We start from the raw sequence: 26448 nt of genomic DNA, 5'->3' as shown, positions 1-26448 counted from the left end.
GCTCTTAGTTCTGTGTCCACTCACTGGAATTGAGCAAGTGATATAACGATGGAAAGCTGCTATAACCACACAACTTTCCCTTGTTGATCATTTTTTCATACTTGCGACGATTTTAAAAGTTTTTCATCTGAAATTCATTTAATTTAGTAGTTGAACTTCCTGCTGTTTTCACGTTGAACTTCTGTGACATATTTTTGTTTGTAATTTTCTCATCCATTCGTTAGTGTTACACAAATGATATTCCTTTTGTACACACCACTCTCAAATAATTTTTTTAACTTTCTCTGACGGAGGACTTGAACTTACAACAACAACAAAATTAGCCTTTGCTTTTTTTATTCTTTTTTAATACAAATGCACACCGTGTAGTATGTGAACTTTTGGCATTTATCAATCTGAACTTCTCTCGGTTACGTGAAAATATCTGAGTTTTTTTATGAATTTTTAATCTAATTTTCTTAATCCTTTTTTGTGAATTTTGAAGCGCTCCATTTTTAAAAATTGAACTTCTTGTTTTTTTAAATTCTTGTTTACATTCTTTAATAATGAGAAAAATCTAAGCTTTTTCTATAATCATCAAACTTCTCCATCTTTTTAATATGGGCTTCCTGGTTTATTTCTTAATCTTTTTTATGACATTTTGAAGCGCTCTATTTTTAAAAGTTGAACTTCTTGTTTTTTATTTTTGAACTTCTTGTTTCCATTCTTTAATAACGAGGAAAATCTGAGTTTCTATAATCATCGAACTTCTCCATCTTTTTAATATGGACTTCCTGTTTTTCCTTAATCTTTTTTATGAAATTTTGAAGCGCTCTATTTTTTTTTAAAGTTGAACTTCTTGTTATTTAATTTTTGAACTTCTTGTTTTCCATTCTTTAATAACGAGGGAAATCTGAGTTTTCTATAATCATCGAACTTCTCCATCTTTCTAATTTGGACTTCCTCGTTTTATTTCTTTTAGTAATGGAAAAAATCCTACTTTTTGATAGACATCGAGCCCGTTCATTAGATTTGAACTTTTAGGTTTATTTTTAATAGAACTTATTCATTATTTTGAATAGAACTTATTGGTCTTATTCTTTAGTAACTGGAAAAAATTGAGTTTTCAAATAAATATCAAACTGCTTTCCTTTTAAAAATTGAAATTATTGATTTTATTATTTAGTAACAAGAAAAAATTGAGTTTTTAATATGCATTGAACTACTTCATTTTTTTAAATTGAACTTCTTTGTTTTTATCTTTAGTATTGGGGAAAATGCCCAAAATGACATTATTTTTCTTTTTCTTTTTTGAACTTCTAAATCCTAGGTTTTAATATACTTTGAACTTCTTTGTTATTTTAATCTGAACTTCACATTTTTTATTTTTTTAGTAAAGTTTTTGTTTTCGATTTTTAAATAAACATGTTTTTCACTTTTTTGTTTTTGATCTTCATGGTCGATTCTTTAATTCCTTTTTTAATTTCGACTTCTTCATTTTATTATTCAGTAACGAGAAAACATCTAAGTTTTTTTAACCTTTGAACTTCTCTCTTATTTTACTTTTAACTTCTTAGAGAAAAATATGGTTTTAAATAAGCAAACAATTTTCTATGTTTTTACCTTTGAACTTCTAGGTTTTTTGACCTTCTCGGTTATTTCAAATTGAACTTCAAGGTTTTTTAAATTTTAAGCATGGGCAAACAAGAATTCGCTACAAGCATTTCGGAACGATATGTTTGTTTATTTTTGGTCAACTTTTGTCTTGTACAAGGATTCAGAAATGTACCATATTTTTTCCATAGTAGATGAAGTCCTAAATAGCAGGAGCTGGAGTGAGCGACCACATCAAGTGCTTTACAACAACAAAGGTTGAGAACATCTATGGCTTTTTTCTAACTTGAACGTCTCTAATGAAATAAAATGCTTTTTCTATGACCTTCTCTTCTTGTCATCTTTGAACTTCTATGAAATTAAATTTGGTTGGACCTGGAGACTAGTATATGAAGAATGAAAGGGTACAATTCTCAAAAAAGTAAAGAAAGGGTACGGTGCATGTACAAAACTAGTTTGTACAGAGCCAATGTTTTGCTCTTTTCACGGTCGACGCCCAGGTAAACATCACCATGCAATCCTGTGCTGGCCCGCATCATATAAGGAGCATTCTTTTTTTAGTGCAGAAGCATCTGGATTATACACAGACATGCCGGCCATGTCGACCAATCTAGCTTGTAGAAACCTGTGCCGAGTGCCGACCATTGAGAGATCGCTCGCGGCAGTGGGTGCACGAGCCGCCACATGCACGAGTGGCAGCGATGCAGGACGCATCTTTTTGGCCGGCACACTGCGACCGACGGCACAATCGCATGAGATGACGCCTTCGCGTGGCAGGTGGAGCTGGTCCAGTGAAATAGCAGTTCAGGCATCCTGGGCGGTGGCACGCGTGCAGGGAAAGCCGTGGCTCGCGGACGAAGATGAGCGGTGGCGATGGGTGGGGAACATTGTGGGGTGGTGCGGGCGAGAGCAGGGACAGGCAAGCTCAACGATGGTGGAGGAGATGGGAGCGGCTGTTCCAAAGACGAGCCCTCCTTGGGAAGGTCAAGTTGGCCCTCGCGAGAAGGCCAATTAGTCCTCAGCGGTGACAATCATTGACGCCAAGTTAAACATTTCTTCTGAAAAGATAAAAGGTCTTTTTTTCCTCGCTTGATCTAGCCAGGGGCCACTAAATATCTGTGAATGTGTTTGTACCACATGTTTTGCACTAATCCATTTCTCTTGTTAGCTCCACCCATGTTGTAGTGTCTGGACACCAAAGCTAGCCGCACCGGGAGACGTTGGGTATAAATGCTTCTATACAAGGTTGTGCCTGTTTTTACACCACACCTTTTGGTCCTTATCTCTACATCTTATCTTCTTGAAGTACCCACCACCACATGTTTTATTCTTTGTTATCTATACTCTCTCCTCCATGTAAATTTGTCTCATGGCCGTACTAGTTAAGAGAACACCATTTTCACTTCCGGTTCAGGCGCTCGGCCGACCACGCTCAGACCAACTTGGGAGGATTTGGTGACATGGGCACCTGCGGCGTGGTCCTGGGCCTTGTACATCCTGCACTCCATCAGGCGGTGGCCTGCATCCCTATCGGAGAAAGCCGAATCTCTCGACCTGCTACTTCTTCAGAGTTCGACCAGCTTTTTCTTCTTCAGAGTCCGACCAGCTACTTCGTCAACCTTGCTGAGGAAACAGCTGCCCGCAAATGCAGCCAATATGGTAGAATGGCGTCGATGCAGATGGACTGACAGGACCGCAATGAAAAAATGGACAACAAGGAGAGATGGCTGCCCGCTAGGACTTCTCATCAGCGAGGCGGTGGACTGCCCGCACAGAATGGAGGGGCAGAAGCTTGTGGATGGTGCATATGGCAGACCGACAGCTTCTGCTTGGGGGCGCGATGGTGGTCAGTTGGTGACCCGAGAGCACCGGCGCCCTTTAATTGCGACGGCGACACTTCTCAAGATCGTGCGAGGGGCATCCATGGCGCATGCTGGTGGTGCAGGGCGCGTTGACGGTGGAGATGGCCCCGGAGGCGTCCAATCCAGATGACCGGCAACAACGGTGGCCTGTGACATCTCTGGTCAGTAGACCACGAGCTTCGGGAGGCGCGGTGCTCGCCGGCTAGGGGCGGTGCTCGCTGGCTGGGGCGGTGCGCGCCGGTGGTGGCGCCGCTGCAGGTGGGGCGGCGCGTGGCCGCGGGAGTAGGCGGGATCCGGCGAGGGGGCAGCACTGAGGTGGCGGAACCAGGGAAGAGGCCATGGCGGAGCAGGAGCTCAGCGGGGATGGGATCTAGGGAAGTTGGGGATCGGGGTGAGGTGGTGGTTCTTCGGGAGTTCGGGAAGATCCCATCGGGCCCTATATATGCGCGGTGTGATCCAAATAACTATTCTAATCCCATGATTAGAATAGTGTTGTCCTATATATATAGGGCTAGACTATTCTGTTACCGGTAACAGAATATTATTTTGTTACCCCCCGCCCTATATAGGCGCAAGGCACACACCATCGTAGAATCCCCCCGATCCAACCTGCCTTCTTCCGCCGGAGGCAGCCGTCGTGGGCGAGCGAGCGACGACTGTCGGGTTTCGGGTTCCGGCAGACCCTTGAGATTCGAACACTGGGGTGCGCGCAGAGATCTCTCCCCTACCGATCTACGTCCGATCCTCTCGTGCAAACTAAGATGAAAATGATGAACAACACAAGGGACATGATGTTTATACTGGTTCGGGCCACCGTTGTGGTGTAATACCCTACTCCAGTGTGTGGTGTGGTGGATTGCCTCTGGGGCTGATGATGGACAGTACAAGGGAAGAACAGCCTCGCGAGAGGTGTTCTTGAGTTGGTGCGATGAACTGCTAGGGTGAGTTCAGTCGCCTCTCTCTCTCTGCTATGGTTCTACCAGATTTCCAGCCGTCCCCTCCTTCTGTGGTGGCGAGCTCTATTTATAGAGGCCCTGGGCCTCTCCCCAAATAATGAGCGGGAAGGGCGCCAACAATTGGCCATTTCGAAGGGGAACATCTAGTACAAGTTATCCTGACCAAAGGTGGTCTTCGGCTGCCAAAAGCACTCGCGATGACGCCGTCCTAGGCTCCACGATGACCTCCGTCCTACTGTCCGGCTGGTCTTGGTCTCGTTGCACCGGAATGGTAACCTTTGCCTAATGCCTTGGCCTGTGCTTGCCCCCTTTGGACCAAAGGGGAAACAAGGACACTGCGCAGGCCGGCGCTCGCCTGGCGCCCGCCTGGTCTCGATCGTCATGGCTTGCGTCACGGGTTCCTCGCGAGGTACCCCTGCCTTGATCTCTCTGCCTCCTCGCGAGCCTGCCTGATGAGGCTGCCTCTGAGGAAGCTTCCTGTCGTCCGCCCCGCGAGGCTTGGCCCCTCGCGTGGGTCTTGAGCTTGAGCTGATGAAGATGGGCCGCGCTGGGCCCCCGCATGAGCCACGCCGCAGGCCGCTGGCAGGCAAGTCTGGGGACCCCCGTTCCCAGAACGCCGACAGTAGGAAAACGAAAGGGCAAGCGCGAAGCGCCGCGGGCCCTATCAGCCTGCGGCCTTGGGCGCTGCATGGCGATTGATTGGACGTGGGCGAATGCGCTTCCCCACGACGCCTCGGCGACCGCATGACTTGATAAGTCCCTGCATGCAGAGAAACCGGTCATGATTACCTGCGATCATGGTGCACGGTGGTTGGCCTCCTCCGGCTATAAGTATGGGGCTGGGCGACCCCCTTCGGCCCGTCCCTCCTTGCTGCTCCTTTCCTTCTTCTCGATTACTCGTCGCTCCCATGGCTCCAAAGAGATTCTCAGCCGCGGAGAAAGGAAAGGCCCCCCAGGCTGGGCCTGACTCCCCCTGGCCAAGCGCGGCTGAGGCCGCCCTTGCAAGTATACCACGGTCCCCGTGGTGGCCTCCCACGGCCAGGGAGGCGGTTCCCGGCGCGGTGGTGAGCGCCAGGTTGCCGACGGGGGGCACGCCGTGGGTGTGCGCCCCCCTAGGCCACGCTTTCGCTCTGCGGAGGTGCTGCCGGAGTTCGTCGTGTGGTCGGCAGACCCATCCAGCACCAGGCTCCAGCTCCCCCGTTTCTTCATAGATGAACTGCTGGCCAGCGCCTGGTGCGGCTTCTGACTCCAGGCAGACGGATGCTGCAGCATGGCCTCTTGGGCGTCGCTGGAGGTCTCCGTTTCTGGGAACGGGGCTCTGACACGCGGCTGGCAAATGTTTGCCCGCGCGCGTGGCCTAAGCCGGTGGTGCACCCTGTACTTCAAGTTTGATGGCGACGCCACCCTCTACGTGAGGGTGTTCGGGGAAGACGGTCGCCATGTTGGGTTTTGCCCTGAAGACGACGACCGCGGCCGCCTGCCCAGCCCTGGCTCTGACTAGGATGAAGATGGCGACTGGCATACAGGCGGCGGTGCTCGGGGTTCGCCGAGCTTCGGCAACCCCCTCTCAGGCAGCAGGTCCTCCAGCGGTGGCCGCGACCAGCCTCCTCGCCGTCGCGCCCGCTTGGGTGATGGTAGCGGGTCAGCCCGCCGTAGTGCCCCGGTGAAGCGAGAGGAGGGATCCACCTGAGCCCCAGGAGCAGCTCGAGCCTCGCTGTGGGTTGGCGCAGGACGGATCGCGCCCGTTTTGTTTTCTTTCTTATCCTACGCAAAAATAGTAAGTAATGTAGGGCCCCGCGGGGGCGTATTAGAACTATTGCTGTTTAACCATCGCGCTATTTCTGCTATTTCTGCGCCGTGTTTTCACGCCGTGCTCCCATGTGCGGGAACTATTTTAGCTTGGTGGGGCTTGGCGCGGTCCTCGCCTCCCGAGGCCGTGGCCTCCTCATGCGCTTCGTGCCCTGCAAGGATCAGTAGGAGGGGTAACTTATGGTCTTAGCTGTGGGGGCGACCGGCCCAGGTCCTGCGCTTGTGTCACGATGCCCGTGGGGCACAGACTGGGAGGGGTGCTCCCGCAGAGGACTCGGATAGGAAAGCTCCAAACGATCAGGGCAGAAAACACTCGCGAGGGCGCCCGCGATCCTCCCTCGCGAGACTTCGCGAGAGAAAACGAGGTGAGAGAGCGAGAAAGACAAAGAGCCACAAGCCAGGAATGTTAGCAACTCCAATAAAAACTTCAAACGGGAATAAACAAGCCAACTGCAGAAAGCAAATGGGAAAGCCGCGTCCGGCGCCTATTCTAGTCTTCGACGTCTTCTCACCAGCGCGGAGCAAAGTGCTGCCACTGGGCATGGGCGGGAGCCCCCGAGGCCCGAGGGCGGCACTCCGGAGACTCCGGGGCATGTACAGCCCCACTCATTATTACGTGAGAGTGTCACGGGCGGAGAGCTTCACAGGCATTGGCCTTCTTCACAGGCACCGGGCCTTTCTTGAAATGCGGCAGCTTCACAGGCATTCGCCTTCTTCACAGGCTCCGGGCCTTTCCCAAAACGCAGCGGCTTCACAGGCGTTCGCCTTCTTCACAGGCACTGGGCCTTCCCCAAAACGCAGCGGCTTCACAGGCATTCGCCTTCTTCACAGGCACCGGGCCTTTTCCAAAACACAACGGCTTCACAGGCATTCGCCTTCTTCATAGGCACTGGGCCTTTTCCAAAACGTAGCGGCTTCACTCAGGGGTAGAACCTCCGGAGATGTTGAATGTTCCATGGCTCTGGATGGGTACTCCCTCCGGAGTCTCCAAGCGTGCGGAGCCAGGCCTGGAAACATGAACAACCTTGAACGGGCCCTCCCACATGGGAGAGAGCTTGTGCAACCCCTCCCTGGAGAGAACCCTTCTGAGCACGAGATCCCCTACCTCAAGGGTCCTGGGGCGGATGTTGCGGCTGTGGTATCGTCGTAGCGCCTGTTGATACCTTGCCGCTCGCAGTGCGGCTTCCCGACGGCGTTCCTCCCCCAGCACGAGATCCGTCCCCCGCAAGGCGTCCTGCTAAGCCTCGTCGAATGCCAGGACCCATGCGGAGCGGCGTCTGACCTCGTGAGGGAGAACAACCTCCGCTCCGTAGACGAGGAAGAATGGGGTCTCGCTAGTCGGCTTGGTCGCTGTCGTGCGGATTGACCATAGCACGGACTGGAGCTCATCGTGCCAGCCCCTGCCACAGGCCTCCAGCTTCTTCTTGAAGGTCCTGGCCTTGAGGCCCCTCAGGACCTCCGCGTTGGCTCGTTCAGCCTGGCCATTGCTCCGGGGGTGTGCTACCGAAGCGTAGCATATCTGCGTTCCAAGGTTAGCACAGTACGTTTTGAAGAGATTACTGGTGAATTGCGAACCGTTGTCAGTGATGATGCGGTTAGGCACTGTTGGAAATATGCCCTAGAGGCAATAATAAATTGGTTATTATTATATTTCCTTGTTCATGATAATCGTTTATTATCCATGCTAGAATTGTATTGATAGGAAACTCAGATACATGTGTGGATACATAGACAACACCATGTCCCTAGTAAGCCTCTAGTTGACTAGCTCGTTGATCAATAGATGGTTATGGTTTCCTGACCATGGACATTGGATGTCATTGATAACGGGATCACATCATTAGGAGAATGATGTGATGGACAAGACCCAATCCTAAGCCTAGCACAAGATCATGTAGTTCGTATGCTAAAGCTTTTCTAATGTCAAGTATCATTTCCTTAGACCATGAGATTGTGAAACTCCCGGATACCGTAGGAGTGCTTTGGGTGTGCCAAACGTCACAACGTAACTGGGTGGCTATAAAGGTACACTACAGGTATCTCCGAAAGTGTCTGTTGGGTTGGCACCAATCGAGACTGGGATTTGTCACTCCGTGTAAACGGAGAGGTATCTCTGGGCCCACTCGGTAGGACATCATCATAATGTGCACAATGTGATCAAGGAGTTGATCACGGGATGATGTGTTACGAAACGAGTAAAGAGACTTGCCGGTAACGAGATTGAACAAGGTATCGGGATACCGACGATCGAATCTCGGGCAAGTATCGTACCGCTAGACAAAGGGAATTGTATACGGGATTGATTAAGTCCTTGACATCGTGGTTCATCCGATGAGATCATCGTGGAACATGTGGGAACCAACATGGGTATCCAGATCCCGCTGTTGGTTATTGACCGGAGAGCGATCTCGGTCATGTCTACATGTCTCCCGAACCCGTAGGGTCTACACACTTAAGGTTCGGTGACGCTAGGGTTGTAGGGATATGTATATGCAGTAACCCGAATGTTGTTCGGAGTCCCGGATGAGATCCCGGACGTCATGAGGAGTTCCGGAATGGTCCGGAGGTAAAGAATTATATATAGGAAGTGCTATTTCGGCCGTCGGGACAAGTTTCGGGGTCACTGGTATTGTACCGGGACCATCGGAAGGGTCCCGGGGGTCCACCTGCCCCGGGGGGCCACATGGGCTGTAGGGGTATGCGCCTTGGCCTACATGGGCCAAGGGCACCAGCCCCAAGAGGCCCATGCGCCAAGAGAGCAAGAAAGGAAGAGTCCTAAAGGGGGAAGGCACCACCTAGGTGCCTTAGGGAGGAGGGATTCCTCCCTTGGCCGCCGCCCCCCCTAGGAGATTGCATCTCCTAGGGCCGGCGCCCCCCTAGGAGATTGCATCTCCTAGGGCCGGCGCCCCCCTAGGCTCCCTATATATAGTGGAGGAAGGAGGGCCTCTCACGCCACGCCTTTGGTGCCTCCCTCTCCCTCTCCAACACATCCTCCTCCTCCATAGTGCTTGGCAAAGCCCTGCCGGAGTACTGCAGCTCGACCACCACCACGCCGTCGTGCTGCTGTTGGAGCCATCTTCCTCAACCTCTCCTTCCCCCTTGCTGGATCAAGAAGGAGGAGACGTCGCTGATCCGTACGTGTGTTGAACGCAGAGGTGCCGTCCGTTCGGCGCTAGGATCATCAGTGATTTGGATCACGACGAGTACGAATCCATCAACCCCGTTCTCTTGAACGCTTCCGCGCGTGATCTACAAGGGTATGTAGATCCACTCGTCCCTCGTTGCTAGATGACTCCATAGATAGATCTTGGTGACACATAGGAAAATTTTGAATTTATGCTACGTTCCCCAACAGTGGCATCATGAGCTAGGTCTATGCGTAGTTTCTATGCACGAGTAGAACACAAAGTAGTTGTGGGCGTTGATTTTGTTCAATATGCTTGCCGTTACTAGTCCAATCTTGATTCGGTGGCATTGTGGTATGAAGCGGCCCGGACCGACCTTACACGTACTCTTACGTGAGACTGGTTCCACCGACTGACATGCACTAGTTGCATAAGGTGGCTAGCGGGTGTCTGTCTCTCCCACTTTAGTCGGATCGGATTCGATGAAAAGGGTCCTTATGAAGGGTAAATAGCAATTGGCATATCACGTTGTGGTTTTTGCATAGGTAAGAAACGTTCTTGCTAGAAACCCATATCAGCCACGTAAAACATGCAAACAACAATTAGAGGACGTCTAACTTGTTTTTGCAGGGTATGCTATGTGATGTGATATGGCCAAAAGGATGTGATGAATGAGATTGGTCATGTTCTTGTAATAGGAATCACAACTTGCATGTCGATGAGTATGACAACCGGCAGGAGCCATAGGAGTTGTCTTAATTTATTTATGACCCGCGTGTCAACATAAACGTCATGTAATTACTTTACTTTATTGCTAACCGGTAGCCATAGAAGTAGAAGTAATAGTTGACGAGACAACTTCATGAAGACACGATGATGGAGATCATGGTGTCATGCCGGTGACGATGATGATCATGGAGCCCTGAAGATGGAGATCAAAAGGAGCAATATGATATTGGCCATATCATGTCACTATTTGATTGCATATGATGTTTATCATGTTTATACACTCATTTGCTTAGAACGACGGTAGTAAATAAGATGATCCCTCATTAAAATTTCAAGAAAGTGTTCCCCCTAACTGTGTACCGTTGCGGAAGTTCGTCGTTTCGAAGCACCACGTGATGATCGGGTGTGATAGATTCTTACGTTTGAATACAACGGGTGTTGACGACCCTGGCATGTACAGACATGGCCTCGGAACACATGCAAAACACTTAGGTTAACTTGACGAGCCTAGCATGTACAGACATGGCCTCGGAACACAAGAGACCGAAAGGTCGAGCATGAGTCGTATGGTAGATACGATCAACATGAAGATGTTCACCGATGTTGACTAGTCCGTCTCACGTGATGATCGGACACGACCTAGTTGACTCAAATCATGTAATCACTTAGATGACTAGAGGGATGTCTATCTGAGTGGGAGTTCACAAGATGAACTTAATTATCCTGAACATAGTCAAAAGGTCTTCGCAAATTATGTCGTAGCTCGCGCTTCAGTTCTACTGTTTAGATATGTTCCTAGAGAAAATTTAGTTGAAAGTTGATAGTAGTAATTATGCGGACTAGGTCCGTAAAGTGAGGTTTGTCCTCATTGCTTCATAGAAGGCTTATGTCCTTAATGCAACGCTCAGTGTGCTGATCCTCGAACGTTGTCTATGGATGTTGCGAACATCTGACATACACATTTTGATAACTACGTGATAGTTCAGTTAAACGACTTAGAGTTGAGGCACCGAAGACGTTTTGAAACGTCGCGAAACATATGAGATGTTTCGAGGGCTGAAATTGGGATTTCAGGCTCGTGCCCACGTCAAGAGGTATAAGACCTCCGACGATTTTCTTAGCCTACAAACTAAGGGAGAAAAGCTCAATTGTTGAACTTGTGCTCAGATTGTCTGAGTACAACAATCGCTTGAATCGAGTGGGATTTGATCTTCCAGATGAAATAGTGATGGTTCTCCGAAGTCATTACCACCAAGCTGCTTGAGCTTCCTGATGAACTATAATATATCAGGGACATATATGATGATCCTTGAGATATTCGCGATGTTTGACACCACAAAAGTAGAAATCAAGGAGCATCAATTGTTGATGGTTGGTGAAACCACTAGTTTCAAGAAGGGCAAGGGCAAAAGGGGATGCTTCATGAAACGTCAAATCGGCTGCTGCTCTAGTGAAGAAACCCAAGGTTGAACCCAAACCCGAGACTAAGTGCTTCTGTAATAAGGGGAACAGCCACTGGAGCAGAATTACCCTAGATACTTGGTAGATGAGAAGGCTGGCAAGGTCGATAGAAGTATATTGGATATACATTGTGTTGATGTGTACTTTACTAGTACTCCTAGTAGCACCAGGGTATTAGATACCGGTTCGGTTGCTAAGTGTTAGTAACTCGAAATAAAAGCTACGGAATAAACGGAGACTAGCTAAAAGTGAGATGACGATATGTGCTGGAAGTATTTCCAAGGTTGATCAAATATCGTACGCTCCCTCTACCATCGAGATTGGTGTTTGTGTTGAGCATAGACATGATTGGATTATGTCTATCGCAATATGGTTATTCATTTAAAGAGAATAATGGTTACTCTGTTTATTTGAATAATACCTTCAATGGTCTTACACCTGAAATGAATGGTTTATTGAATCTCGATCGTAGTGATACACATGTTCATGCCAAAAGATAGTAATGATAGTACCACCTACTTGTGGCACTGCCACATAAGTCATATCGGTATAAAACGCATGAAGAAGCTCCATGTTGATGGATCTTTGGGCTCACTTGTTTTGAAAGGTTTGAGACATGCGAACCATGTCTATTGGTGTATATGCATGAAGAAACTCCATGCAAATGGACCGTTTGGACTCACTTGATTTTGAATCACTTGAGACATGCAAATCATACCACATGGGCAAGATGACTGAAAGCCTCGTTTTCAGTAAAATGGAACTAGAAAGCAACTTGTTGGAAGTAATACATTTTGATGTGTGCAATCCAATGAGGGCTGAGGCATGTAGTGGATATCGTTATGTTCTTACTTCACAGATGATTTGAGTAGATGTTGAGTATATTTACTTGATGAATCACGAGTCTGAATTATTGAAAGGTTCAAGTAATTTCAGGGTGAAGTTGAAAGATCGTCGTGACAAGAGGATAAAAGATCTATGATATGATCATAGAGATGAATATCTGAATTACGAGTTTGGCACATAATTAAGACATTGTGGAAATTGTTTCACAACTAATACAGCCTGGAACACCGTAGCGTGATGGTGTGTCCGAACATCATAACTGCACCCTATTGGATATGATGCATACCATGATGTCTCTTATCGAATTACCACGATAGTTTATGGGTTAGGCATTAAAGACAACCACATTCACTTTAAATAGGGCACCACGTAATTCCGATGAGATGACACCATATGAACTATGGTTTAGAGAAACCTAAGCTGTCATTTCTTAGAAGTTTGGGGCTGCGACGCTTATGTGAAAAGTTTCAGGCTGATAAGCTCGAACCCAAAGCGGATAAATGCATCTTCATAGGACACCCAAAACAGTTGGGTATACCTTCTGTCTCAGATCCGAAAGCAATAAGGGATTGTTTCTAGAATCGGGTCCTTTCTCGAGGAAAAGTTTCTCTCGAAAGAATTGAGTGGGAGGATGGTGGAGACTTGATGAGGTTATTGAACCATCTCTTCAACTAGTGTGTGGCAGGGCACAGGAGTTGTTCCTGTGGCACCTACACCAATTGAAGTGGAAGCTTATGATAGTGATCATGAAACTTCAGATCAAGTCACTACCAAACCTCGTGGGATGACAAGGATGCGTACTACTTCAAAGTGGTACGTAATCCTGTCTTGGAAGTCATGTTGCTAGACAACAATGAACCTACGAGCTATGGAGAAGCGATGGTGGGCCTGGATTCCAAAATGGCTCGAGGCCATATAATCCGAGAGAGGATCCATATATGAAAACAAAGTGTAGACTTTGGAAGAACTACTTGATGGTCGTAAGGCTGTTAGGTACATATGGATTTTAAAAGGAAGACGGACAATGATGGTAAATGTCACCATTAAGAAAGCTCGACTTGTTGTTAAGATGTTTCCCAACAAGTTCAAGGAGTTGACTACGGTGAGACTTTCTCACTCGCAGCGATGCTAAGAGTCTGTTGGAATTATATTAGCAGTCACTGCATTATTTATGAAATCTTGCAGATAGGATGTCAAAAACCATTGTTTCCTGACGATTTTCTTGAGGAAAGGTTGTATGTGATACAACCGAAAGGTTTTGATAATCCTGAAAGATGCTAATAAGTATGCAAAGCTCTAGCAATCCTTCTAAGGACTGGAGTAAGCATCTCGGAGTTGGAATGTATGCTTTGATAAGATGATCAAAGTTTTGGGTGTATACAAAGTTTATGAGAAACTTTTATTTCCAAACAAGTGAGTGGGAGCACTATAGAATTTCTGATGAATATATGTTGTTGACATATTGTTGATCAGAAATGATGTAGAATTTCTGGAAAGCATATAGGGTTATTTGGAAAGTGTTTTTCAATGGACAACCTGGATTAAGCTACTTGAACATTGAGCATCAAGATCTATAAGGATAGATCAAAACGCTTAATGGTACTTTCAAATGAGCACATACTGTGACAAGATTTTGAAGGAGTTCAAAATGGATCGGCAAAGAAGGAGTTCTTGGCTGTGTTATAAGGTGTGAACATTGAGTAAGACTCGAAACCTAACCGCGGCGGAATAGAGAGAAAGGACGAAGGTCGTCCCCTATGCTTTAGACGTAGGCTCTACAGTATGCTGTGTACCGCACCTGAAGTGTGCTTTGCCATGGGTCAGTCAAGGGGTACAAGAGTGATCCAAGAATGGATCATAATACAGCGGTCAAAGTTATCCTTCGTAACTAGTGGACTAAGGAATTTTCTCGATTATGGAGGTGGTAAAAGAGTTCGTCGTAAAGGGTTACGCCGATGCAAACTTTGACACTAATCCAGATTATTCTGAGTAGTAAACTGGATTCGTATAGTAGAACAGTTATTTGGAATAGCTCCAAATGTAGCGTAGTAGTTGCATCTACAAGATGACATAGAAATTTGCGAAGTACATACGGATCTGAAAGATTCAGACCCGTTGACTATAACATCTCTCACAAGCATAACATGATCAAACCCAGAACTCATCGAGTGTTAATCACATGGTAATGTGAACTAGATTATTGACTCTAGTAAACTCTTTGGGTGTTAGTCACATGGGGATGTGACCTTGAGTGTTAATCACATATCGATGTGAACTGGATTATTGACTCTAGTGCAAGTGGGAGACTGTTGGAAATATGCCCTAGAGGCAATAATAAATTGGTTATTATTATATTTCCTTGTTCATGATAATCGTTTATTATCCATGCTAGAATTGTATTGATAGGAAACTCAGATACATGTGTGGATACATAGACAACACCATGTCCCTAGTAAGCCTCTAGTTGACTAGCTCGTTGATCAATAGATGGTTACGGTTTCCTGACCATGGACATTGGATGTCATTGATAACGGGATCACATCATTAGCAGAATGATGTGATGGACAAGACCCAATCCTAAGCCTAGCACAAGATCATGTAGTTCGTATGCTAAAGCTTTTCTAATGTCAAGTATCATTTCCTTAGACCATGAGATTGTGAAACTCCCGGATACCGTAGGAGTGCTTTGGGTGTGCCAAACGTCACAACGTAACTGGGTGGCTATAAAGGTACACTACAGGTATCTCCGAAAGTGTCTGTTGCGTTGGCACGAATCGAGACTGGGATTTGTCACCCCGTGTAAACGGAGAGGTATCTCTGGGCCCACTCGGTAGGACATCATCATAATGTGCACAATGTGATCAAGGAGTTGATCACGGGATGATGTGTTACGAAACGAGTAAAGAGACTTTCCGGTAACGAGATTGAACAAGGTATCGGGAGACCGACGATCGAATCTCGGGCAAGTATCGTACCGCTAGACAAAGGGAATTGTATACGGGATTGATTAAGTCCTTGACATCGTGGTTCATCCGATGAGATCATCGTGGAACATGTGGGAACCAACATGGGTATCCAGATCCCACTGTTGGTTATTGACCGGAGAGCGATCTCGGTCATGTCTACATGTCTCCCGAACCCGTAGGGTCTACACACTTAAGGTTCGGTGACGCTAGGGTTGTAGGGATATGTATATGCAGTAACCCGAATGTTGTTCGGAGTCCCGGATGAGATCCCGGATGTCACGAGGAGTTCCGGAATGGTCCGGAGGTAAAGAATTATATATAGGAAGTGCTATTTCGGCCGTCGGGACAAGTTTCGGGGTCACTGGTATTGTACCGGGACCACCGGAAGGGTCCCGGGGGTCCACCGGGTGGGGCCACCTGCCCCGGGGGGCCACATGGGCTGTAGGGGTATGCACCTTGGCCTACATGGGCCAAGGGCACCAGCCCCAAGAGGCCCATGCGCCAAGAGAGCAAGAAAGGAAGAGTCCTAAAGGGGGAAGGCACCTCCTAGGTGCCTTGGGGAGGAGGGATTCCTCCCTTGGCCGCCGCCCCCTAGGAGATTGCATCTCGTAGGGCCGGCGCCCCCCCTAGGCTCCCTATATATAGTGGGGGAAGGAGGGCCTCTCACGCCACGCCTTTGGTGCCTCCCTCTCCCTCGCCAACACATCCTCCTCCTCCATAGTGCTTGGCGAAGCCCTGCCGGAGTACTGCAGCTCCACCACCACCACGCCGTCGTGCTGCTGTTGGAGCCATCTTCCTCAACCTCTCCTTCCCCTTTGCTGGATCAAGAAGGAGGAGACGTTGCTGCTCCGTATGTGTGTTGAACGCGGAGGTGCCGTCCGTTCGGCGCTAGGATCATCGGTGATTTGGATCACGACGAGTACGACTCCATCAACCCCGTTCTCTTGAACGCTTCCGCGCGCGATCTACAAGGGTATGTAGATCCACTCCTCCCTCGTTGCTAGATGACTCCATAGATAGATCTTGGTGACACGTAGGAAAATTTTGAATTTATGCTACGTTCCCCAACAGGCACCCCAAACCGGCTCACGAGGCCCTTGATAAACTTGACTGCCGAGCCTGCTGGGATTGTGTGGACAGCTTCCACCTCGGCCCACTTGGTGAACTTGTCCACATCGATGTAGAGGTAGCGATAGCCCCCTGGCGCCCGAGGGAATGGGCCCAGAATGTCCAACCCCCAAACTGTGAACGGCTAGGAGAGGGGTATGGTCTGCAGACCCCCCGCAGGCTGATGGATCTGTTTAGCGTGAAACTAGCAGGCCTCGCAAGCCTTCACCAGCTCAACGGTGTCGCTGAGTGTCGTGGGCTAGTAGAACCAGCTGCGGAACGCCTTGCCGACAAGGGTTAGTGATGACGAGTGGTGCCCGCAGTCTCCGCTGTGTATGTCCGCCAGCAGTTCCTTTCCTTGCTCCCTGGAAATGCAACGTAGGGACACGTCATTTGGCCGCTTCCTGTAGATCTCGCCATTCTGGATGCAATAAGCCGTGGCCTGCCCTACCACACGCTCCGCCTCCTCCTCGTTCTCCGGCAGAATCCCTTGCATCAGGTAGTCCTTGAGCTCTGGGATCCAACATCCCTCCTGAGGCTCCAACGCCAGGAGCAGGCGTGCCCCTGATGTCGGGCCGCAAATCGGAGCTCCCGAGGGAGGCGGCTGAGGAGGCTCCTCCCTTGGTTGCGCCGCGCCTGATAGCGACGGCGCCGCTGAGGGCTTGAAGAGCCGCTCCTCGAAGACGCCAGGTTCCTGCGGCAGCCGCCAAGACGCCCTCTTGGCAATGTCGTCAGCCTCCTGATTAGTGCCGCGAGGCACATGCTGCAGCTCCAGCCCCCAGAACTGTTTCTCCATCTTGCGGACTTCAGCGAGGTAAGCTTCCATGTGCTCGTCCTTCAGCTCGTATATCTTGTTGGAGAAGTTGACGATGAGCTGTGAATCGCCCTTGATGGTGAGGCGCTTTACCCCTAAGGCGATCGCGGATTTCAAGCCTGCTATCAGGCCTTCGTATTCTGCTATGTTGTTGGAGACCTTCTCTCCGTGCTGGAAGCAGAGTTGCACGGCGTAATAGAGTTTGTCCTGGGTAGGGGACACAAGCACTGTGCCATCTCCTGCACCATGTTGGGAGAACGCCCCATCGAAGTACATGACCCAGCCGTCCGGTGCTTCACTTCCCGGGGAAAGTGATCGGTCTTCGCTTGCCTCGAGACCCGGCGCTTCTGCCCATTCTGCCACGAAATCTGCAAGTGCAGCTCCCTTGATAACTCTGGCCGTGCTGAATTCTAGCTGAAATGCCTGTAGCTCAATGTTCCATTCGGCGACCCTTCCAGCTGAGTTGGGGCTCCTGAGCACTCTTTCCAAGGGGTATGCTGAGACGACCTTGATGGGATGTCCTTGGAAGTAGTGGCGCAGCTTGCGCGAGGCCACTAGTAGCGCGAGGAGTTTTTGAGGCATGGGATACCGTGCCCTTGCGTCCCGTAGCACCGTGCTGACGAAGTACACGGGATGCTCGACGAGGTTGAGGGTGTTGGCGCTGCTTGCATCCTCCAGAGGTCGAGGCGTCTCTGGAGACGACGGAGCCCCCGGGGCTTGGTCACCTGAAGAGGCCTCTCCTGCTCTGGGTGCGTTCTCCTGCTGCGGCTGTCCCTTTCCGGCTGTGGTTGCGGCCTTCGCGAGGGCCTCCTGGCTCTGCTTTGCTTCAGTTCGGATGGTCAATGCGGGCTTGGCATAACGCTCCTCCCTGACCGCCACCAGGGCTGCGCTGGCGGAGTAGGGGGTGGCCGCAAGGTAGAGCACCAGGGGCTCCCGAGGACGCGGAGCTACCATCACTGGCGGACTGGTAAGGTACCACTTGAGGTCTTGGAATGCCTTGCCGGCCTGTTCAGTCCATTCGAAGGGGCCCTTTTTCTTCATCAGCTTGAAGAAGGGCAGGGCTCGTTCCCCCAGCTTGGAGATGAAGCGCCCCAATGCAGTTACACACCCGGTGAGCTTTTGCATTTCTCTGAGGGTCCTTGGCGGGCTCATATCTTCGACTGCCTTGACCTTCTCCGGGTTGGCCTCGATGCCCCTGTGGGATACGAGGAAACCCAGGAGCTTGCCCGAGGGGACTCCAAATACGCACTTCTCCGGGTTGAGCCGTAGGTCCACTTTGTTGAGGCTGGCAAAGGTTTCTTCAAGGTCCTGTATTAGGGTTCTTGCCTCACGAGACCCTCACGAGACTTCACCACAATGTCATCGACGTAAGCTTCAGCGTTCCTCCCGAGCTGCCGGCCTAAGGCGATGTGCATCAGCCGCTGAAAGGTCGCGCTTGCGTTGCGCAGCCCAAACGGCATGCACGTATAGCAGTACACTCCACACGGGGTCAGGAAAGCCGTCTTCTCCATGTCTTCTACCGCCATCTTGATCTGGTGATAGCCCGAGAAGGCATCCAGGAAGCACAATAGGTCACACTCTGCAGTGGAGTCGACTATCTGGTCGATGCGGGGGAGCGGAAATGGATCCTGCGGGCAGGCCTTGTTGAGGTTGGTGAAGTCGACACACATGTGCTCTTTCCCCCCTTCTTTGGCACGACAACAGGATTAGCCAGCCAATCGGGGTAGCGGACCTCGCGGATAACCCCTGCCGCCTCTAGCTTCCGGGTCTCTTGAACGATGAAAGCCTGTTTCTCAGTAGACTTCCGCCCTGCCTTCTGCTTCACGGGGCGTACATTGGGGCACACGTTGAGGTGATGCTCAATCACTTCCCTTGGGACCCCCGCTAACTGATCTGGTTCCCACGCGAACACCTTCTTGTTCGCATGCAGGAACCTGATTAGGGCCTTCTCCTGCTCGGGCTCGAGGTTGGCCCCTATGGTGAAGGTGGCGCCAGTGGACCCATCCTCGTCGACTGGTACCTGCTTGGTTTCCGCCTTGTCTTGGGTGAACAGTTGCTTCTTTTTAGCCGGCGCAGCCCCCTTGGGTTCAAGGGCGTCGGTGCTAGTGGGCCATGCCACTGCGGCCGCCCTGAAAACAAGCCGGAGCACCTGCAGCGCATCCCTTGTGTCTCCTGACACGGTGAGGGCGCCGCTGCTCCTGGGCAGCTTCATGAGGTTGTACATCGGGTGAGTTGCTGCCATGAACCGAGCCAAGGCCGGATAGCCCAGGATGGCATTGTAGGGGAGGCCGATAGGGGCGATGTCGAAGTCGATCAGCTCCGTGCGGAAGTTGTCGCAGGTGCCGAAGGTCACTGGGAGGCGGATCTGTCCCAAGGAGGCGGTGGAACCGGCTCCGACGCCCGAGAAAGGCCTGCTCGGTTGGAGCCGCTCCGGCAGCACATGGAGTAGGCTACAGGCCTCCACCAAGAGCACGTTGAGGCCGGCACCACCGTCGATGAGGGTCCTGGTGATGGCTACCTAGTAGATGGTGGGAGTGCACAACATCGGGAGCACGCCCGAACCAATGGGGTTGAAGGGGTGGTCCTCCGAGCCGAAGGTTAGATCGGCCTCGGGCGCCACCTAGCCTGGGGGGGCTTCTTGGTGCCTGGAGGCGGTGCTGATCCGGCGGGCGAACGGCTTGATGTGATGACTCGAGGGTGGTGCCTGGGAGCCACCCAGGAGAGCTGCGACGACGGGCGGCGCTAGCGCGGCGAAACGGGCGAGGAAGAGGTCACGCAGCTCCTCCCAGGAGGTGACAGAGGCCGTCGGCAGGTGGAGGAGCCACACGCGCGGGATGCCGGTGAGGGACATGGGCAACCAGTTGGCCATCACCCGATAGTCGCCCCCAGCTCCGAGGACGGCCTCCTCGTACGCCAGCAGGAAAATCATTGGGTCCGTCGCGCCGTCGTAGCGTAGCGGCATCTCGGGCTTGAACTTGCGCGGCCACCGCACCTGCCGCAAGGCGGGGGCCAAGGCCCGGAACCCCCTGGCCCCAGTGTCGGCATCCGTTGCTGGAGGGGCGGTGCGTTGTCTGCCATGAGGGCGGGATGCGATGTCGGGGGAGAGATGGTCGTCAGGAGGGAGGACTCCGGCGCACCCCTACCTGGCACACCAAATGTCGGGTTTCGGGTTCCGACAGACCCTTGAGGTTCGAACACTGGGGTGCGCATGGAGATCTCTCCCCTACCGATCTACGTCTGATCCTCTCGTGCGAACTAAGATGAAAATGATGAACACCACAAGGGACACGATGTTTATACTGGTTCGGGCCATCGTTGTGGTGTAATACCCTACTCCAGTGTGTGGTGTGGTGGATTGCCTCTGGGGCTGATGATGGACAGTACAAGGGAAGAACAGCCTCGCGAGAGGTGTTCTTGAGCTGGTGCGATGAACTGCTAGGGTGAGTTCAGTCGCCTCTCTCTCTGCTATGGTTCTACCAGATTTCCAGCCGTCCCCTCCTTCTGTGGTGGCTAGCTCTATTTATAGAGGCCCTGGGCCTCTCCCCAAATAATGAGCGGGAAGGGCGCCAACAATTGGCCATTTTGAAGGGGAACATGTAGTACAAGTTATCCTGACCAAAGGTGGTCTTCGGCTGCCAAAAGCACTAGCAATGACGCCGTCCTGGGCTCCACGGTGACCTCCGTCCTGCTGTCCGGCTGGTCTTGGTCTCGTTGCACCAGAATGGTAACCTTTGACTGATGCCTTGGCCTGTGCTTGCCCCCTTTGCACCAAAGGGGAAACAAGGACACTGCGCAGGCCGGCGCCCGCCTGGTCTCGATCGTCATGGCTTGCGTCACGGGTTCCTCGTGATGTACCCCTGCCTTGATCTCTCCGCCTCCTCGCGAGCCTGCCTGATGAGGCTGCCTCTGAGGAAGCTTCCTATCGTCCGCCCCGCGAGGCTTGGCCCCTCGCGAGGGTCTTGAGCTTGAGCTGATGAAGATGGGCCGCGCTGGGCCCCCGCATGAGCCACGTCGCAGGCAAGTCTGGGGACCCCCGTTCCCAGAACGCCGACAACGGCAGCAGCCGGAGCGAGGGAGCCCGCGGTGCCGTGACTGGACGGTAACAGATCCGCCGCCGTCTCCTGCCTCCTTCTGTCGCCGGATCCATCGACGAGGCCATGATCCCCGCCTCCTGGCTTCCTCCGTCGCCGGATCCATCGACAGGGCCGTGATCCCCGTCTCCTGCCTCCCTCCATCGCCGGATCCATTGACGGGGCCATCATCCCCGTCTCCTGCCTCCCTCCATCGCCGGATCCAACGACGGGGCCGTCATCCCCGCCTCCTGCCTCCCTCCATCGCCGGGGCTCCTTCTCCGGGGCAGTGATCTCCGCAAGGTGCTGCCTCCTCAGACCTCTTCACCAGACGTCCACCACAAGAAGGAGCTGCATCAATGGCGCCGCCTCCCAAGAACATGCCAGTACGCCGCCCACGAGAGGAGGAAGAAGAAGTCAGCCCACTAGAGGTAATGTCTTCTTCCCACGTTTGTGTCAGTACATCAGTTCATCAGTCCTGCTATGAAGAAGAACCCGATAGTATATTGCAAATGCTTGATCAGTTCATTACACCCCTGCCACTTGATGCACAATTTGGATGTCGAGGTTACTGTCAGTACCTCTAATATGCTAGCTTCAGTTCAAAGCCAAAAAACATAAACTTATGCATCAGTCCAAGTAGCTACTAGGCTTTATATAAGGTTCAGCTACCGCTGCAAGTTGTATGATGTTATTTCTAATAGTACATGTCGTGTAGTTGCATCAGTTCGAACTAGTGAAATAATGTTGTTGAAAAAAATATACACTTGTTACACAGTAAGTTCAATGATACATAAACTAGGAGTACTTCTAGTGTAGTTGCATAAGTTATAGATGAACAAAAGAGAAGACATGCATCAGTTTTATATATATCCATACATCTCTGAAGTTCAATGTTCAGTTTACATCAGTACATCAGTACATCAGTACATCAGTGTTGAACACGTACGTTCATCAGTTCAACTGAAAACGAAACCAGATACAAAATAGAGAACAAAGCTTAAATAACGGCCAGCGATGCAAGTTCAACTTGTACATTGCCTTCAGTGCATGACATGTTACCCATAGCATGTATACGAGAAAAATGCAGAAAAGATTAATCCCAAAACTGTTGAATGTCATTGCAGAAGCATGCAAGGTGGCACACGCAGCGAGAGTTTGATGAGCCAAGCAGATATGGGGCACCGCCTGGTTGGGTAACACCAGAAATACCACCTGGATACTTCAACAATACAGGCAGATTTCAAGATACACCGGAATCATTAGAAGCACGGACATGTTCTTCTATGCAGCAAACACCAATATCTGGGAATACAAGCTTTGTCACTGCTGGGTTGCAACAAGGCCAACAATATCTCCAACAACAAATGTTTTCCTTCCCTAGTGCATGCAGAAAGCCAAGGACAGGAAGCTGTGGATGGGTTGCAACAAGGCTTCCACCAGTCGCTCCGTCAACATCAATCATCTGTGCTGCAAAAGCGGTTGCAACGAGAAGACCAGGCCAAAGAGACAGAAATTTTGGCCGCTCTAGCAGGTTCCAAAGTACAAGATATGAGCCATATAGACAGGAGCAACCTCACAACGAATCTGAGGGGAGACGGCCGTACAATGAGAGATGGAGATCTTCATCAACATTGCTCCCTCCAAGAGATGCATTTCTGCATGTGCCAAGGGTGACACCACCCGCGCCCATACACTAGGTTGAACAACAAACACCGAAGGCAGCACAGAGCTATACACATGTAAGTATCCATATAGAAAAAACATACAAGCACAGTCCATACCATGGTACTGTGACCACCCCATCTAACATTTTCATAACTACGTTTTTTGTTTGCTCACTGTTACGTGCAGCCACCTAATATTGAAGCTTATGTTCTGCCAAGACTAGAGATGCGCTTTGAAACTTTCGAAGAAACAAAGAACTTCTACAACGTCTATGCGAAGCACGCGAGTTTTGCTGTCAGGGAAGGCCCCAAGTTTAAGACCAGAGCCTACCTTTATTGCACGTGCAATGGAGTCTATGAATCGAAGGTGTCTGAAGCAAATAGACAGCGAAACAAAACGACAGCCCGTACTAACTGCGGGGCTAAAATGAGGCTGAAGAAGGAAAAGGATGGAACATTTGTCGTAAAAGAGATAGTTTGGGAACACAACCACAAGCTACAACTCACTCCGCAAATGCTTGTCTTCTTGCACTCCCACAAAAACTTTGACAAAACAATCTTGGAGTACGTCAAGTACCTGCAGTTCAAAGGCATTGAACACGCGCAAATCATGAGCATACTGGGCGGTGATGACCCTGGTAGCTACTTCCTCGAAATGAATGCCAAAGACCTGATTAACCTATAAGTACAAACTTGTTCTCCTCCCATGAACTGCCTCCGTCTTTTTTCCTCTGTCAGTACAAAAATATTATGCAATGCATGACCCGACACCAGTTCAACATGCATTTTGAATGAACTTTTAATATGCAGGAAAGCAAAGAATTCAAGGATGGATGATGTGGACGATGTCCTCAAGACTGTCAACTTCTTTAGGGAGATGAAAGCTATAAACAGGGAATTCTTCTGTGACATGCAACTCGATGAGTCCGACAGAGTTAAGAACATATTCTGGGCGAACGCAAGCTGCCGAGGGGCCTATCAGGACTTCGGTGACTACGTAAAATTTGACACCACATATAAGACCAACAAGTACCATATGCCACTTGGGGTGTTTGTCGGCACTAACAACCACTAATAGACTACATTCTTTGGTTTCGCCCTGATAAGAGATGAGGATGCAGATTCATTCAGATGGCTGTTCAAGACATTTTTAAGGCGCATGATAGGGAAGGCTCCTACATGCATCCTCACAGGTACAACCGCTAAAACCACCCCCTCCCCAAAATAATAAAAGGAAAACAACACAGTAAAAATGTTGTGTCAGTTCTATTTGTATATATGCACCACCATCTGCTGACCACTCCACGTCCCTTTTCTTATTACCAGACCAGTGCCCTGCAATGGCTTCAACGATCCCAGATGCTTTCAAGAACACATTACACAAGCTATGCCACTGGCACATTATGAAGAAGTACCGGGAACACCTCGCATACCTGTACAACCTACACGAAGACTTTAAGGATGAATTCACATCAATCCTCAACTGGCCCCTCATGCCAACTGAGTCTGAGGCTGCCTGGAAAAGACTGATGGATAAGAACAACTTCCATGATGATGCCACGATGGTGGCCATGTGGAATGAGCGTGAGAGATGGATATCAGCCTACTTCAAAGAAATGTTCTGCGCCAAAATGACATTCACACAGCGAAGTGAGAACATGAACTATGTGCTCAAGAAGAACTTCGTAAGTGAGAGATAAAACTGTAACGCCCTCGATGCGGCTATATCTCCTACGTGTCGAAGCACGACTTAGAGGCATAACCGCATTGAAAGCAATGTCGCAAGTAAGGCAATCTTCACAACATCCCATGTAATATAAATAATAAAAGGGGAAGGTACATAGTTGGCTTACACTCGCCACGTCAATCAAAGTACATAAATAGCATTACATCATCCAATCACTCATGGCCCGACTATAGTGCCAAAATAAGAGATCAACCCAACATGCGACACGGTCCTGATCGCCCCAACTGGGCACCACTACTGATCATCAGGGAAAGACACATAGTAACGGCGTGAGTCCTCATCGAACTCCCACTTGAGCTCAAGCGCGTCATCTGGAACGGAGTCATCAGGCCCTGCATCTGGTTTGGAAGTAATCTGTGAGCCACAGGGACTCAGCAATCTCGCACCCTCGCGATCAAGACTATTTAAGCTTATAGGTAAGGCAAGGTAATATGTGGAGCTGCAGCAAGCGACTAGCATATATGGTGGCTAACCTGTTCGCAAAAGAGAGCGAGAAGAGAAGGTAAAGCGCGAACGAATAACTAGAGAACAACCTGCGGCAAGCATTACTCCAACACCGTGTTCACTTCCCAGACTCCGCCGAGAAGAGACCATCACGGTAACTCACACAGTTGATTCATTTTAATTAAGTTAAGGTTCAATTTATCTACAACCGGACATTAACAAATTCCCATCTTCCCATAACCGTGGGCACGGCTTTCGAAAGTTCAAATCCCTGCAGGGGGTCCCAACTTAGCCCATGACAAGCTCTCACGGTCAACGAAGGATATTCCTTCTAGCGGGAAGACCCGATCAGACTCGGAATCCCGGTTACAAGACATTTCGACAAGTTAAAACAAATCCAGCAACACCGCCTGAATGTGCCGACAAATCCCGATAGGAGCTGCACATATCTCGTTCTCAGGGCACACTCAGATTGTCCAAACTTCCGGTAGGCCATCCCAGAGTTGCCCCTGGTGGCCACCGGCGGCTGACGAGGTGGACCAACACTCAGAGGAGCACTAGCCCGGGGGGGGGGTTTAAATAAGATGACCCTTGGGCTCAGGAAACCCAAGGGAAAAAGAGGCTAGGTGGCAAATGGTAAAACCAAGGTTGGGCATTGCTGGAAAAGCTTTATTCAAGGCGAACTGTCAAGGGGTTCCCATTATCACCCAACCGCGTAAGGAACGCAGAATCCGGGAACATAACACCGATATGACGGAAAACTAGGGCGGCAAGAGTGGAACAAAACACTAGACAAAAGGCCGAGCCTTCCACCCTTTACCAAGTATATAGATGCATTAAGATAACAAGGCAATATAATGATATCCCAACAAGAGAAATAATGTTCCAAGAAGGAACGGTCTCCAATCTTCACCTGCAACTAGCAACGCTATAAGAGGGGCTGAGCAAAGCGGTAACATAGCCAATCAACGGTTTTCTAGGACATGGTGGGTTAGAGGTTTGACATGGCAATTTGGGAGGCATGATAATCAAGTGGTAGGCATCGTAGCAAAGGCATAGAAAAAGAGCGAGCATCTAGCAAAGCAAAGATAGAAGTGATTTCGAGGGTATGATCATCTTGCTGGCAAAGTTGTCAGAGTTGACTGGATCCTCGAAAGCAAACTCAACGGGCTCCTCGTTAGCGAACTCGTCTTCCGGCTCTACCCAAACAAGACAAAACAAGCAAACGGAACACAATCAACCACGTGCAAAC

General features: G+C 49.9%; 1 protein-coding gene across 1 annotated transcript in view; it reads left to right on the top strand.

Moving 5' to 3' along the window:
• Positions 1 to 3523: 3523 nt before the first annotated feature.
• The window catches only part of LOC147984235 (protein FAR1-RELATED SEQUENCE 5-like), a 35548-nt gene continuing 12623 nt past the window's right edge, over positions 3524 to 26448 (top strand). Inside the window, exons 1-5 of the mRNA XM_087541017.1 lie at positions 3524 to 3616; positions 23193 to 23317; positions 23816 to 24002; positions 24084 to 24198; positions 24332 to 24690. Coding sequence (XP_087397143.1) covers positions 3524 to 3616; positions 23193 to 23317; positions 23816 to 24002; positions 24084 to 24198; positions 24332 to 24690 — 879 coding nt within the window. The remainder of the gene's footprint in view (positions 3617 to 23192; positions 23318 to 23815; positions 24003 to 24083; positions 24199 to 24331; positions 24691 to 26448) is intronic.

The sequence above is a fragment of the Triticum urartu genome, chromosome 2A (genome assembly GCF_056163025.1).
Source record: "Triticum urartu cultivar PI428250 chromosome 2A, HENAU_Tu73, whole genome shotgun sequence".
NCBI classification, from domain to species: Eukaryota; Viridiplantae; Streptophyta; class Magnoliopsida; order Poales; family Poaceae; genus Triticum; species Triticum urartu.
This window is presented reverse-complemented; position numbering and strand designations above follow the sequence as displayed.